Raw genomic sequence first — 16,222 nt, 5'->3', positions numbered from 1 at the left:
GCCTTTTTCATCACTCCGGAGGTGTATAGTTATAGGTCCTGTGAGATGGTAGTGTCCAGGGACATGAATGACACCACTGCTGTCACAGTGCTGTTTAGAATGGTGAGAGGGGACAGTGTTGGGGTGTAAACCACTTTTTTATAAAAGTAAACCAAAGATGACATTACAGAAGCCTGGTTTTATTTTAAAACATGTTCAGTTTTGCCTTTTTGGTAGCGCTATTAACAAATATAACATTGGTGCTTTTATTATGAAGGAGGAAAAAAACATCTTCCCCTCAAGCATGCGAATGATTGGCTGCTAACAACGACAGCCCCTCCCACTTCGGGCTATTTTGGCAGGCAGGTTTAAAAAAAAATAAAAAATAAAAAAAATATATATATATATATATATATATATATATATATATATATATAACATAAAATATACATTTATAATGGCATTCGTAAGTGTAAAAAACATAAAAATAAAACAGTACAGCAAGGCACACAAATAAACGGAATAAATAAATAAATAAATAAATTATGTACAAAGATGGGTCTTTTCATTCATCTTCCAGTACACCAAAGTCTCTTATCATCCTAACAAGTTTGCAGGCCTGTTTACTCTTCATACATTTTAGTGATGGAAAATAGCTACAAAGAAAATCACTTCTAAATACAGAGAAATAAGGTTTTGTCTTCATACACTTACATATATGGATAAAGAATTTACACAGAATCAACATTACGTTAATGAAAAATTCAACTTTTTTTTGTCATCCAACAACATTCCGAATACAACATGGTTTCTAGAAAAAGTAGGCAGTGACTGGAGATTATTTTGGCTGGTACCTCCTCCTGCCATTGACTGATGCCAGCTGCCGATTTTTCTCTGAACCCTTACTGCTGCTGGCTCAGAGACCCAAATAAACGGAAGTTATGGCAGACACACAGGCAGACTCTTCTGAAAGATCTTCGATGTGGAATTTAACCGTTGGGTTACAGCTGCCCTCAATACATCTTCAGGACTGCTAGCTGCTGTAGAGGAATATTTCAGCAGGTAAACACGATTGATGTGTGTGTTTTGTGCTCGCGAGCGCTTTCATTAAACCGGTTTCAAGTCGTCGAAACTGGATTGAACAGCCAGTGAGTTTATTTACATATAATTCAACGCCGTATTTGACACGTTTGAGGTATTGTTTTCGGTCAGCATTAATCTTCAGTTTTCCAAACCTGACAGTAATAATGTTTGGTAAAATACGTTCGAGGTAATGTTAGACTAGTTGCTGTAGTGTGTTACCATTTTATGTATCGAAGTTCAGTGCTGTGCAAGTGAGCAGCATTATATAACATCATCCGCCCAACTGCTGCTACCCCTCAATAATGCATTATGCAGTATAACAGACCTTGTTCAGCTGCATTTGCCTACAGGTCTGCTGTGTCCTTGTATGTCTTTAGTCAGAACAGCTGCTTCACTGTCGAGTAATTATTTTTGTTAATAATAATGATCATTGTCATTTTTTAATTTTGCATTGTCATATTGGATTATGGTAAGCGCTCTTATTGAAAAGACTTGGTCGAAATTGTTTAATTAGATGTTTTTTCGGCTGCGGTAAAGTTGTTTTTATGTTGGATATTCGTTAGACATTCGATTCTTCCTTTAACATTAATTGGTATGTAATTGCAAAATAGTGGCGGTTCATGCTGTGTCTCGTACAGATGTAACTCATAATAGCAAAAGTAATTATGATGTTATTCGATAAATGTAATTGTTTTAAGCATCAAAAGTGAAAAACGCAAAAGAGTGATCCCAAAGATGGCAATCCAAGTTAGGGAGTGTCTGAAAAGTACAAAACGCATAAATATCAGTTAAGATATGCATCATTCCATTACTACATTAAAAAGTGGTTCTTTTTATACATCTGTTTATGTTGGTAAATAAATTGTTAAATTTAGATAATTTTTAATTGTCTTATTATTTATACCTGTTATAACTGTTTAATGTAAACTGAATGCTTTAATGAAATAAATCTGTTTAACTTTATGGCTTTTTTTTTTTTTTTTTAACCTAAAGATCTCGCATCACCTGCAATGTATTTATACACACCTGCTACATATCTTACACAGTTTTATTTATTTATAAAATACTAAAATCAATTTAATATGTTCATTTCACCTTATGATGTCACACCACCTGTAATATATTTACAAACACCTGACACACATATTACACGACTTGATTTTGTGGATTTTTTTATTAATTTGTGAAACTTTCAAATCCATATAACTTCCTGGTCATGTGACCTAGTGATGTCAGACCACCTGTAATGCATTCACACACACACCTGACACACAACTTACACGAGTTTAGAAAAATTATTTTGTGTATTTTTTTATGAATTTTTTAAATTTTCAAATCCATATAACTTCCTAGTCATGTGACCTGATGATGGCACAGCACCTGTAATATATTTAAAAACACCTATAACACATCTTACAATACTTGTATTTTGGAAATATGATTTTGTGTATTTTTTATGAAATTTTCAAATCCATATAACTTCCTGGCCATAGCATCAGTGACACAATGTTCAGAGGCCATAATCCAAAGGGAACGTCTCGATTGCGTATGTAACCTTGGTTCCCTGAGATGAAGGGAACGAAACATTGCATAAGCTGGCTGCACTACTGACCCAGAGCTTCGAGGTGCGAGCATTGCAATCCTTGTCTCTCAGTCGAAAAATTCTGAGGAAATGGTGGTTTCGCACCTGTTTATATAGGCTAACTGTGCGCTTAAAGGGACGGGGCTGAAACACCATTGCCAATTTTAGAATTGCCATTGTTGTACAAAGGGCTTCAACTAGGTCGTTGAGAGAGGAATTTCCCATAGCGTCAGGGACACAGTGTCTCGATCCCTTCATCTCAGGGAACAGAGGTTACATGCATAACCAACGTTCAAGTTTAATCGTACATGCATGATTTTCTTTCTCTCTTTCCTATGGCATTTGTGTGCACTGCAATTACAGCTGTAACAATTCAACTGTTAGGACTTTATATTTATAACATGAGGAAGGAGGTCACGGGAGGCTGGATCAAGGTGCGGCAAACTTTAATAATAAAGAAATAAAAGTACAAAATAACAGTGTAAACACAGGAAACATCAACGAATGGAACTGGTCAGTAAACAGGATGTCAAAACACATATACATCTACAACAACTGACAAACAACAGGGCATATATATATATATATATATATACACACAAACACACAAAGACTAAATGAAACACAGGTGAGAACAATAGAGAACAGCTGGAAGTGATCAGGGCAGGGGATTATGGGAAGTGTAGTCCAGGGGGAACAGATGACAGGGCAAAACACAGGGCAGACAACAGTGAATCGTGACAATATTAGTGTGTAAGTACATAGGTAAGTAATGAGCTATTCAAAGTAAAAACATGTTGTTATTGTAGGCTTTTTTACATTACGAGTGTTGTCAGTGCTACTACTTAAATTAATATAAGGGCCTAATAAGTGTGACGTAGACACGTAAAATTACAAAATGTTATGCACCAAGTCCAAATGAGGATATTTCTAAAACTTTTTTTTTTTTTTAATTATTATTATGGTTAGGATGTGTTTGTGAAAGCATTAAATGTGGTGTGACATCACTGATGTGTTATAGGTGTTTGTAAATATATAGGTGTGACATCATCAGGTCACATGACCAGGAAGTTATATGGATTTGAAAATGTCAAAAAATAATAAAAAAAATACACAATCATATTTCCAAAATCCAAGTCATGTAAGATGTGTGTCAGGTGTGTGTGTGAATGCATTACAGGAGGTCTGACATCACTAGGTCACATGACTAGGAAGTTATATGGATTTTAAAATTTCAGAAATTCATAAAAGAAACACAAAATGATATCTCCAAAATCCAAGTCATGTAAGATGTGTGTCAGGTGTTTGTAAATGTATAACAGGTGGTCTGACATCATCAGGTGACACACAGGTTTTATTTTTGAAAATAAAAGTTAAAAATCATAAAATTTATAAAAGTTACTATTCCAAAACAAAAGTCATGTAAGGTGGAAAGGTGTTGTGTATACATGTGCTATAGGAGGTCTGACATTCATCTATTTCTGTTAGCTATAAGTTAAATGCAGTTTCAGTTACATTATATTGTTGTAACATGATTACATATCCTAGGGAATAAACCATTTATGGCTTTACATTTTTTTTTTTTTTTGTGCCATATATTTCTACTTAACTTGTTTGACAATATTAAGTTACATCTGAATAAAGCTACACATGTTTTTATAGCCACAGAGTAATCTGTTTTTCACCAGCCTTTGTCCATTTCACACTTTAGAGACACTCCCTAACTTTGCCTGCCGAATGTCTATTGTAAAATCAACCTTATTCTTCATCTTGTTTTTCAAAGTGGCTAAGAGTCTGATATTTATCATCCAAGTCTGCTAGTTTATTTTGACCTCAGTCATAACAGTTCCATGTTTTGGTTCTTCTCCAGCTTTCTGTGTTTCTTACTGGTGTCCCGCAATGCTCAGTGAGCAATCTTCAGTTTGTGAGGGTCAGTTTATGGAGCCTCAGTTGCCCTTCACTGGTAAGTAATGTCAAGTTTGTGAAGGAAAAACAAAACAAAAACACGGCAAATTAAATAATTGTGATGCTGAAATGACACTGGCTGTGGATTCTCATCAAGCCTGTTTTTCTTAGCGAATAGATCACCCAAAAATGAAAATTCTCTTATCATTTTCTCACCCTCATGACATCCCAGATGTGTATCGCTTTCTTTCTTCTGTGAAACACAAAGAAGATTTTTCGAAGAATGTTACACCTCTGTTGAGCCATTCAATGCAAGTGAATGGTGGCCAGAAGCTCCAAAAAGCACATAAAGGCAGCTTAAAAGTAATCCATATGACTCCAGTGGTTAAGTCCATATCTTCAGAAGAGATATGATTGGTATGGCTGTGAAACAGATCAATGTTTAAGCTGTTTTTTTTGTTTTTGTTTTTTACTATAAATCTATTTTCAAACAGCCCTCCTATGCATGTTCACGAGAGTTCGTTTTCTTTTTTCTTTTTTTTTCTTTTTTATTCGCATTCTTCTTGCAAATCGACTCCTACTGGGCTGTTGTGCAAATATGATGTATTCTTTTTCTTTATTCTTCCATTTTTTTCTTTCTCCTCCATGCCCAGTAGATGACGATATGCACAAATGTGAATCACAAAAAAAAGTAGAAGAACTCTATTCTCTGGTAAATGCGCATTGGAGGGCTGTTGAAAGGGTAGATTTGTGGTAAAAAAAAAAAAAGACTTAGATATTTATCTTTTTTGCACCCACTCCTATTATATTGCTTCTGAAGATATGGATTTAACCACTGGAGTTGTATGGATTAATTTTATGCTGCCTTTATGTGCTTTTTGTAGCTGAGATGTTTTTCTAAAAATCTTAATTTATGTTCAGCAGAGGAAAGAAAGTCATACACATTTGGGATGGCATGAGGGTGAGTAAATGATAAGAGAATTTTCATCTTCAATATTGCTTAGTAGTGGTGCTAACATTACTATTACAACACCTAATCCTAAATTTTACACACTGGTGCTCCATTTGTGCTGAGGACATGAATGATACTGCAAATTGTGCTGCTTTTTGAGGTGATGTGTGGTAATAATACTTTGATAAACAAACAGACTTACAACTTTTCGCATGGTGAAACTGATAAAACAAGTGAAAAAATTCCCCATGACTTATATTGAAAGGAGGGACCTGAGCCATACCTAGGGACCAATATCATAGAGTCCTGGGGTGGGCTCTTTTGCTTTAGGGCCAATAAACAACCATCCAGAATACCTTTAAAGGAATGCTCCTGGTTCAATACAGGTTAAGCTCAATTGACATCATTTGTGGCACAGTGTTGATTACCACAATATATATTTTTTACAATATACATCATCCCTTGTTTATTAAAAAAAAAAAAAAAATTGAATGGTTACATTAAGGCACTTACAATGCCGCTATGCCAGTGAATGGGGCCAGTTCATAAACAATTAAATACACATTGTATGACTATTATTATATTCAAATGGTATTAAAGTTTACCCATTATCTACTGCCATTGCACTTTGCAAGGCAATACTACCTTAAGAATACTAACACTGACTTGTGAACATATGGTTCGATATTGGCCACCACTTGGGAAAAATGTTAAATAAGTCTTCCCAAGAAGTTGTACCAGGACGAATAATAATATAGCAGATAATTGTATCTAGGCCATTCATCCTGTGGTACTGGTGGTTTGTGACCATGTGCTCAAACTGATGCAGAGTCAATGCTGTATTGGAGGATTGCAGAACTGTGTCTCATTAATGATTAATCAGAGACTGACGGTTGATTCTTTGCCCCTTGTCTGAAATATTGTGTGGTTAAAATGTCACTTCCTTATTCCTCTTGATTTCCTCTACAGATTTGATCCAGTCTCTCATCTGATTGGGTTAACCAGCCTTTCATTTTGGTCTAACACAAACACTTCATTCAGTAACCATGGTGTCTAGACCTGGAGACCTTCCAGGTAAAGCAGAAAGGCCAGTTTCTTTGCCACTTTGCAATGCAGCAAATTAACTTTTAAGATACTTGCCAAAAGTTTATACCAATTGAACATTACGTTTTGAATTCAATCATAATTGGTGTCTTTTAATATCAGTTCCTCTTTTTAAACACAGTAGTCTGAGTCTGTCTGAGCAGATGTTGTTGACACAATGCTGTGCTGTTTTTCCTCAGCCCTAGAAGCAGGTTCAGGCATCACCGAGGGTCTCCTCGGAGGGATGTCCATCCCCATTGGGATGACCCGCCGAGCTTTCAGCTATGACGATAATCTGGAGAGGCCTATGTCTCCGCCTCCAACCAACATTAATATTAACAACCTGTGGAAGAAACCTGTTATCCCTGAAAGGAAGTTTGCACGATTGGCTGAGGTGTGTTTCCATTTGTTGTCTTATGATTTGCCTGTGGGAACGCACAACCTGAGTGTCCAGAAGTTAATTTTCTTTCCACAAACTCTGATACTTTGATGGCTACAGTAGACATATTTCATTATGCAATTTCTGCTAGTGTTTATCTCAATTTGCCTGACCTAACATGATTGAGAAACAGTATAGTACAATCCAATATGAGGTTTTGATTTGGTAGCCTAGTGCCAACATTTTCTCTGGTATCCCCTGTATATGTGTAGGAGGATGAATCAGAAGGAGGGGTAAAACAAAGCGCGACCTTTGAATCCTCTAAACCTTCAGTCCCTGTGGTGAAAGCCAAAGCCTCTTCTGTCATGAACTCCCTCATCATCAGTAAGAACTTTATGAAGATTCTGCCTGATTGACCATATTTGACGGTGTGAAATGCTGTTTTTGGGAAGGTCATCGTAATTTGAGCTGTTGATTTGTGTTGTAGAGCAGACCCAGGAGAGCATACTCAAGTTCGAGAAGCAGGTGGGACTGACAGATACAGGCTATACTCCACACAAAGGTCTGACTGCTGACGAGGCCCGCTACCATCGTTTGGCAGAGTCAATGCATGTAGGCAGACTTGTCCTATACATTAGTGTCAAATGGCAACATGTTTAAATTGTCTTATTTTCCATGCAATCACACCTTTAATTCCAAACTTTAAGAATTGTACAAACATAATCGCTTCACTCAGCATTATCATCTTAAAGGAATAGTGTACCCAAAATGTGAAAAACATGTCTTTTACACATCCTCATGTTATTCCAAACCCGTATGATTTTCTTTCTTCTGTGGAACACAAAAGGAAATAATTTAATATCCTTTTGGCTGAATTCAGTACAAAGGCAGACATTATAAACCAAGTCACTATGTACTGCCAGTTCTGCCAATAGGACATTAATTAAATTATTTCCTTTTGTGTTCCACAGAAGAAAAAGGCAAATGGGTTTGGAACAACATGAGGGTGAGTAAATGGTGACAGAATTTTCATGTTTTTGTGAACAATTACTTGAAAAGAATTAAATTGTTTCCAGAGTGAAATAAGCGTTAGTAACAGGTTTCACCTCGCTGTTTCTGTCTGAAGTTCAACCAGTCATAGTTTTTCTCATTTTAGAATTGTAAACTGTGTGCTTGGGATGTTATAGAAACTTCAGGTGCAAAGTGTGGATGCCAAGGAAGAGAAACAGCCCTCCTCTGGTCAGTCAACGCCCTCCGGGACCCCTCAGTCATCACCTAAACAGAAACGCAGGTACTGATGAAGTCCACAGCTTGACAGTGACATTTGTGTTGTATTTATCAATGCATCAAGTAAACTGACTTGAGGTGGGATTTTTTGTGTGTGTGTGTGTGTGACAGGGGCTGGTTCAACAGTCAAGGCTCCACTGCCTCCCTCACAGGATCTGAAATGAGTACCAGCTCCAGTATAGACCTGGCAACAGGTGATGGAGCTGTTGAGCGCTGGAGTGTTTTTGGACCTCGCCCTCAAGTCAGCATGTCCACCACTGATCCAGGTACAAATCCAGTCTTAACAGGTGCATTACACTATACACCTTTACATGTTCAGAATCCACAATGCATATTCTCTCTAATTGTACAAAATTTCCTTATAACCCACACTTAAGGGTTAGTTCACCCAAAAATGAAAATTCTCTTATCATTTACTCACCCTCATGCCATACCTGGGGCTTGATGTATAAACATTGCGTACACACAAAATGGGCACTGAAATGTGCGTAAGTAATTTCCCACAAACATATCGTGATTTATAAAAAATTATTTGGCGTAAATATGTGCGCACCGTCCGGACACTCCTGACTGTGCGTACGCACTCTTTTACTGGTGTGTATGAATTGGCGACTCCAGCTGGACAAATAATGAACTGAACAGACTGATTATAAACTCTGATTTTCATTTAATTCACATTTAGGATAAAAAACTATGTAGTTAAGCACTTGAAACAGAAGTAATCATTATGAAGCCGATAGTAGGCTATATTATTTTATGTAACTAATTGAAAAAGCATTCCAATATAAGCTGTAAAAGGGAAATATTGGTTTGGGATGCACTGCGTTTGGAGAACTTTCCCGTGTCATCATAGAGAAGGAACATACAGTAACTAAAAATGACAGCGAAGATTTCTGAGTTTGAGATATTTTGTGTTCTATTACAATCATGTACTGAGATAAGTACAGTGTTTGAATAAAGATTATCTGTAATGCGATGAGCACTTGATTCTGACTGATGAGAAATGGCTCGGGTAAATAAGACAGTAAAGACAGGCACTGCTGTCCACATTCAGTAGTCGAACAGATCATTGGAGAGACATGTCTCATCAGAAACAGTATTGTACAGCTGCAAACAGGTACAGCAGTGCACATCAAATGTGCTGCTTGCTCCACCTCATCCCGACACCTCATCGCAATGAAACGCTCGTTCTAGTCTGATAAAAACATTATGAAAAGTACATTTGCTGTTCAGCTGTTTTTTTAAAATATATATATAAATTACCAGTCAAATATAAAATCTTAGTAATCCGATGATAGCAGACAATTCTGCACAAATAATTTTAATATTTTTTGTTTTTGTTTCCAGTACTAAATATTTAACTTCTCAATAAAAACACCCTTAAAACGACTTAAAAGGTTTTCTGAGAAGCAAAATTGCTTAGGTTAGATTTATGTCTGCAAAGATAAAAACATTTTCCAAGGGATATTCAAGATATATTCTTTGAAAACAAGTTCATATCTTAATAAATAATGTTTCTTCATGGTGCAGCATCTAACCTTTGGGCGCATGTGACATTAAAGTCTTATCTCTTATAATACAGTTTCTCGTACCTTTAAATGCAGTAATCACGTGTCTGGATGGTGAAATGCATATAGTAATTGTATGCAGATGAGGATATGCATAGTAAAAACAGGCATTGTACACTCCATATATGGTTATTTTGGGGAGGAGACGGGGTGGGGAATGAATCACGTGCATGTACGCACAATCTTCCGCTAGCTGGGATTTATTAAGGGGACTATGTGCAGGTTCTGGCGTACGTACGGTTTTATAAATCTGAATTTTTTGGTGCGTACGCAAAATCTGACTTTTGTGCGTACGCACACTTTAAGGATGAAATCTACGCAATGTTTTATACATGAGGCCCCAGATGTGTATGTCTTTCTTCTGCTGAACATCAAAGATTTTTAGAAGTATTTCTCAGCTTTGTAGGTCCATATAATGTAAGTGAATGGGTGGCAAAGGTTTGCAAAATAAAAGTACTCCAGATGACTCTAGTGGTTAAATCCATATATTCTGAAGAGATTTGATGGGTCTGAGTGAGAAAAAGATTAAAATTTTTTTTACTATAAATTATCCTCCCTGCTCAATCAATCTCCACCTTAACTTTCTCTTCCTCCCTCTGTTTTTGGTGATTCACATCCTTCTTGCATATCGCCCCCTAATGGATAGAAAGGAGAATTTATGACAAAAAATGTACTTAAAAATTCATGTTTCTCACCCACACCTATCATTTCTTGTCTGAACACATGAATTTAACCACTGTAGTCATATAAATTACTTTTATGTTTCCTTTATGTGGATTTTGGAGTTTCAACATTTTGGCACCCATTCACTTGCATTGTATGGACCTACAGAGCTGAAATATTCCTCTAAATATCTTAATTTGTGTTCTGCAGAAGACAAAGTCATACACATCTGTGATGGCATGAGGGTGAGTGAATCATGAGAGAATTTTCATTTTTGGGTGAGCTATCCTTTTAAGTTCAAATAATCTATTTTAACAATCTACAGTATGTTGCAAAGAATCATAAAAATAAGCAGTGTAATTTACTCAAATAATGCCCATGTTACCATTATTATCATATCAGTTGAATTCCATTAAAGCTAAAGAGCTTTTTACTCTCATGTGTGCTCTGCACCATTAGCGTCACCAAACGGAATTGCAGGAAAAAAAAAAAAAAAAAAGATTTTCCGAACACATGATAATAATATCTCAGCTCTGTTGGTCCCCACAATGCAAGTGAATGGGTACCAAAATTTTGAAGCTCCAAAAAGCACATAAAGGGAGCATAAAAGTAATACATATGACTCCAGTGTTTACATCCATATCTTCAGAAGTGATATGATAGGTGTGGGTGAGAAATAGATCAAGATTTAAGTACTTTTTTTCTATCAATCTCCACTTTCACATTCTTTTTTTTTTTTTTTTTTTTTTGTGATTCGCATTCTTCATTTATATCACCACCTACTGGGCAGGGAGGTAGTAAAAAAGGACTTAAATATTGATCTGTTTCTCACCCACACTTATCACACCACTTCTGAATATATAGATTTAACCACTTGAGTCTTGTGGATTAATTTTATGCTGCCTTTATTTGCTTTTTGGTGCATCAAAATTCTGGTACTTTTGAAAACGGCCCTAATTTTTACAGCGCCAAAGGGACAGTGTTTACATTTTTCAGGGAAATTGACCCAAGATTTGTTATTTTAATATTATTAATATGTTTATCTATTTATTGAGCATTGGGCTGTTGCTGCTGATATATAAAAGCAGTAAGCCTTTTGAGAAGACAAGAACACCCCTTACACACTAAAATAACTAATGCACAGCCTCAGATGTTTTATTGCTTTTATAGACCCTTATTAATAAAACTGATTAGAGGGTTGGTTCATTCAAGGACTTTGGCGTTCCAAAGCTGCAACAGCTGAAATGTGAGCTTTTGTAATGCATCATTTGTGCCCTGTTTTACATTATTGTTTAGATCCCCAAGCTCCTCCTCATGTTAATCCAAAGCCCTTTATTTGTGTTTACTAACCATTGAGGGAACAAACCTGTTCTAGAACTGTTGACAGCCAGACACAAGGTCCAATGCAACAGAATGGTATATAGCTCTGCATAGCTTTTTATTCTGATGTGTATGCTTATTTTTTAACAATGTTTAAAGTTTAAAAATCCATTTTTTTTAAACATCGTCAGATGATGCACTTCACTTTCCATCACGAAACAGTGTAGTGCTGACACCCTCAGGCTGAACCATCACTCCTCTGTGTTCCACAGGTGGTTTTGCTCTGCAGTCCTATAAGGGTGCTCAGAAACCAACCCCAATGGAAGTGATGAAGGCCCAGGCCACCCGCCTGTCCGAGGACCCCTCCAAATTCAAAGCTCCCCCGAAGATGGAGATTCCCACCATGGAGGGGAAGAGACAGACGACCCGACCTCACAAACTCAAACACCGGGACATGAACGTGCTTACGCCCTCAGGATTCTGAGAAGAACTCCTAATCCTCACCTCATCTTGTACACATTGTGAACCTGTAGCTGGTCTATCCTCTTTTTCTTCTGTGCTGTCAGGTTACTGCAGTTCTAAATGCCCTACCCCCATCAAAGAGGACATGATGCCCACATTTCCTATAGCACCATTTTTTTTTTTTTACTGTCTAATAAGTGTTAGCCCTCAAAAAACTTGTCGTGTGTGCATGTATGATCGGACACTTGTGTTGGTGCCATTTTTGTTGTTAGCCTCATTCTTGCTTTGCCTTTTAATTTATCGTTAAAAGTGTCACATAATTTAGGATGTCAAAGAGTGTGTGTGCCTTGATGTTTTTCTGTCCTGTGGTATGACTAAAGTTTACTTTCACATGAACACTGATGATCAAATTCAAACTGTTTTAATGTGTTGAATTTTACGCAGAATGTCACGTAGTGGCAAGGTTTGCTGGAACTTGTTAACAAGCACATTTATTCATTAATGAAATTGTGGTTTCCTTTTAACATCAATACACAATGGGTTCAGTAATAACTTAATTTAAGTCTTAGCTGTAATGAATTATGTTAAGTTTAAAGCAGCGCTTTTGATGCGGTGGATGGTTGACAAATAACGAGGGCACTAAATTGACTGAAGGCTGAAACATTTTTGGCTGATATTTTATTTAATGTAGCCGCTCTGCAAACAGAATTTGTTATATTTTTTGTTACAAGTGAAAAAATTTGTTTCAATTTCTCAAAAGGTTGAATGCATTTACTTTGATCTTGTTGGATCTGTCAAAACATGAATAAATAAATATAAAAAAATGCCATCTTGCTCTTGAAATTTGTCTGTGCCACTACTGCCCCATAGTGAGTTTTCATTTGTTTTTTTGCTATTAGTCATGCATTAAATTCGTAATTACAGTATGGTAGTAAGTTATTCTGAATTTCTGCCCCATAGTGGGGTTCTCTCTCTCTCTCTCTCTTTTTTTTTTTTTTTTTTTTGTAGTACACTTATGAAAATTAACCATGGTTTTATTGCTGTAATCATGGTTTTTGTATTAAACCACAAAATTAATCATGGTTACTACATTACTCCTACCTAACTTATTAGTTGTCTATGCAAATTATGCTGGGAGAGGAGAAAGTATTTTAACATGGAAAAAATGTCACTTCACCTTTAATGTGCCAAGTGGCAAGGCAACCATAAACGACCTAAAATTAGGTTTAGGAACTATATATTATGGATTATACAGTATTACTATAGTAATACCAAGTAAAAAAAAAAAAAAAAAAGTTACTACAGACATAAAACTACAATATTACTATAGTAAAACCATCGTTAATTTTAGTAAGTGTATAAGACAATGAGAAACTAAGCTACCAAACCAAATAATACAATACAAATAAAGCTATTGTGCATCTATACATACTGACATACTGAATGCAGTACATATTTATCTTTTAATGTCTTTTCAAAGAGTCAGTTCTTCATTATGGTGATTTAGTAAATATTTAAAGAAGGAAAAGGAAATGTGTTTGCCTCATAATTTTAAGGTTATGAATGTATGTGTCTGTCTGGGTCTAGAAAAAGCAGTCTAAATCATTATTTGTTTTAGGGTGAATGGCTGTATGATGTAGCCACAGTATACAATGTTCCTGCCCAATTGGTCATGTGACATTTGTCCCGCCCTCATGCAATATATAAATCTGCCACAAGGAGGCAGTGACCTCTCAAAATGATTTCATAGATACTGGTTTCATAGATATACATTCCATCATGGGAATAGATTTTCAGCGGTAAACTGAATACCGTATGAAAAAAACTAGCTTTCTTCGGAAGATGTTATCCTCCAACATGATCAAAACCACGCCAATTATTTAATGCCAGTAGATCTTTCTTACAAACAATAGAACATGATAGAAACAATAGTTACGCAACTAGCATCCAACATTTGATCCATCACAGTCTTTTCTCTCTTTCTGGGGTTTCTCTAGTTCATGTGCTGCTTCATTGGCAGTCTCCTCTCATCTGATGCTGCCATGGTAAACATGCTTTCCTGGAAGTCCAACCCCCTACCACCCAACCTGCGCTCTCTCACTCTCTCTCTCTCTCTCTCTCTCTCTCTCTCTCTCTCTCTCTCTCTCTCTCTCTCTCTCTCACACACACACACACACACCTTCCACAGCCCCCTTCCAATCTCTCTGTAACGACGTTGTACTTTTACACACTGAGACATGGTAGGTCATTTCCTACATTTGGCGGTCTCACTGGGATGTCTGGATTTAATGTGCAGCCTGGCGAGTGTGAGGGGCTCTTTTGTATATGAGTCACTGTGATAGAGCTCTGAGATCACAGTCTGACCGCAGCATGTGGACGTGGGTTCAGAACTCATGGATTGGGAGGGTCATGCTCTGTTCTCTCTTGTTTTCATAAAGTTGACTGTAGGGATTGCATTGCTGACGTTACTCATAAAACAGCCACATACTTCCAGGTTGTGATGCATGAGCACAAATCATGATTGAGATCACACTTAAAGGGTTTATTCACCCGAAAATTAAAATTAATTTGTTATTTACTCACACTCAAATTGTTTCAACCTGTATGGTTTTGTTCTTCCGTGAAAAACAAAGGAAGATGTAGGCAGAATGTTAGGGACTGACAGCCTCTGTCACCATTTACATTCATTGCATCTATTTTTCTTTTCAATGAAAGAGAATGGTGACTGAGATTGTCAGTCCCTAATGTTCAGCCTAAACTTTCTGTTCCACGGAGAGAAGAAAGTCATATATTCATGGAACAACATGAGGGTGAGTAAATAATGATACAGTTTTTATTTTTGGGTGAACTATGCCTTTTTAAAACTACTTGAATGGCTTGTTGGTCATTTATACTGTATGCTTTATATATATATAATTTATTTATTTGTTATTTGGTTTTTTAATCTTTTTTTTTTCTTATTGATTAATTATTGCCCTTGCAAACAAAGATGGGACTTAATTAAAGGTTCTTTCCCACAGTTTGGTTTTCTCTTTTTATCTTGTTTATTATGACTAGCTAATTATATTTTAGAATGTTTTGTAAGCAGAAATTCTAATTTTTTGCAATATGTGCACCTTTTGATGAGAAACCTGACTGACTTGTGGGAAAAATGGGACTGATAGTAATTTTCAATAATGAGCACTTAGAGTGTTCAGTAAATGAAAATGATTTGCAGTAGATGAGGGAGATAATAATGTGTATTAATGAGAGGATTTTGTGAATTACTGTAAGTTAAAACTCTTGGCAAACATTCCGGTGTCACATGGCAGAGGCTCTGAGTGTTGTCTTTTAGTTTGATTGGTACAGAACAAGAACAGTTGGACTTGAACACATGGGTCCATTACCACAGCTTCATTCAATCGTATATGCGAATGTGGTCAGATGTCATAATGACTCCAATCCTAATTTGCGACCAGTCAACTATAAAATCCATGGTCTGTGTTCAGGAAATTGAGCATGTGGGAAATTTATATTGAAATATTGTTAGCTATGGCATTAAAGATAATATAAATTATTAACTAACAATCAAAGAGGAAGAGGAGAGGAGGAAATCGCTCATGCATAATTCTATGTGTGAAACTACAGAACAAAAATCCCCTTATATACCACTATCCCCTTGAAATATCTGTAAACTTTTGGCATACTCAAAAGCCATAAACAAAATTGTTTAATATAGGCTTGTTTATGGAGTCCTGCTGTGTACTTATGGACTGTACATATCAGGTGAGGTAAATATATATTCAAGATAAATATATTCGGTTTGTATCTTTTATATACAGTATTTAAATAACATAAGGGTTTCAACTTTGAAGCTTCAGTTTTGACCAAAAGCACAACTTCTGACATGATTAGTATTGCAGCAGAGTACCTAATCTGCTGTACTTGTAGAAAAGAACAAATACAATTGTTACAAGGCA

General features: G+C 36.3%; 1 protein-coding gene across 1 annotated transcript; it reads left to right on the top strand.

The window, feature by feature from the left end:
- The first annotated feature begins 854 nt into the window (after positions 1–854).
- Positions 855–13,092, top strand: LOC127431118 (putative monooxygenase p33MONOX). The gene is made up of 9 exons (XM_051681388.1): positions 855–1,041; positions 4,515–4,607; positions 6,471–6,575; positions 6,785–6,978; positions 7,236–7,347; positions 7,451–7,575; positions 8,151–8,254; positions 8,362–8,516; positions 12,074–13,092. The coding sequence occupies exons 3-9, from the start codon at positions 6,548–6,550 to the stop codon at positions 12,283–12,285; spliced, it is 930 nt and encodes a 309-aa protein (XP_051537348.1). The 5' UTR covers positions 855–1,041; positions 4,515–4,607; positions 6,471–6,547; the 3' UTR covers positions 12,286–13,092.
- Positions 13,093–16,222: the final 3,130 nt, after the last annotated feature.

The sequence above is a fragment of the Myxocyprinus asiaticus genome, chromosome 40 (genome assembly GCF_019703515.2).
Source record: "Myxocyprinus asiaticus isolate MX2 ecotype Aquarium Trade chromosome 40, UBuf_Myxa_2, whole genome shotgun sequence".
Classification (NCBI taxonomy): domain Eukaryota; kingdom Metazoa; phylum Chordata; class Actinopteri; order Cypriniformes; family Catostomidae; genus Myxocyprinus; species Myxocyprinus asiaticus.
This window is presented reverse-complemented; position numbering and strand designations above follow the sequence as displayed.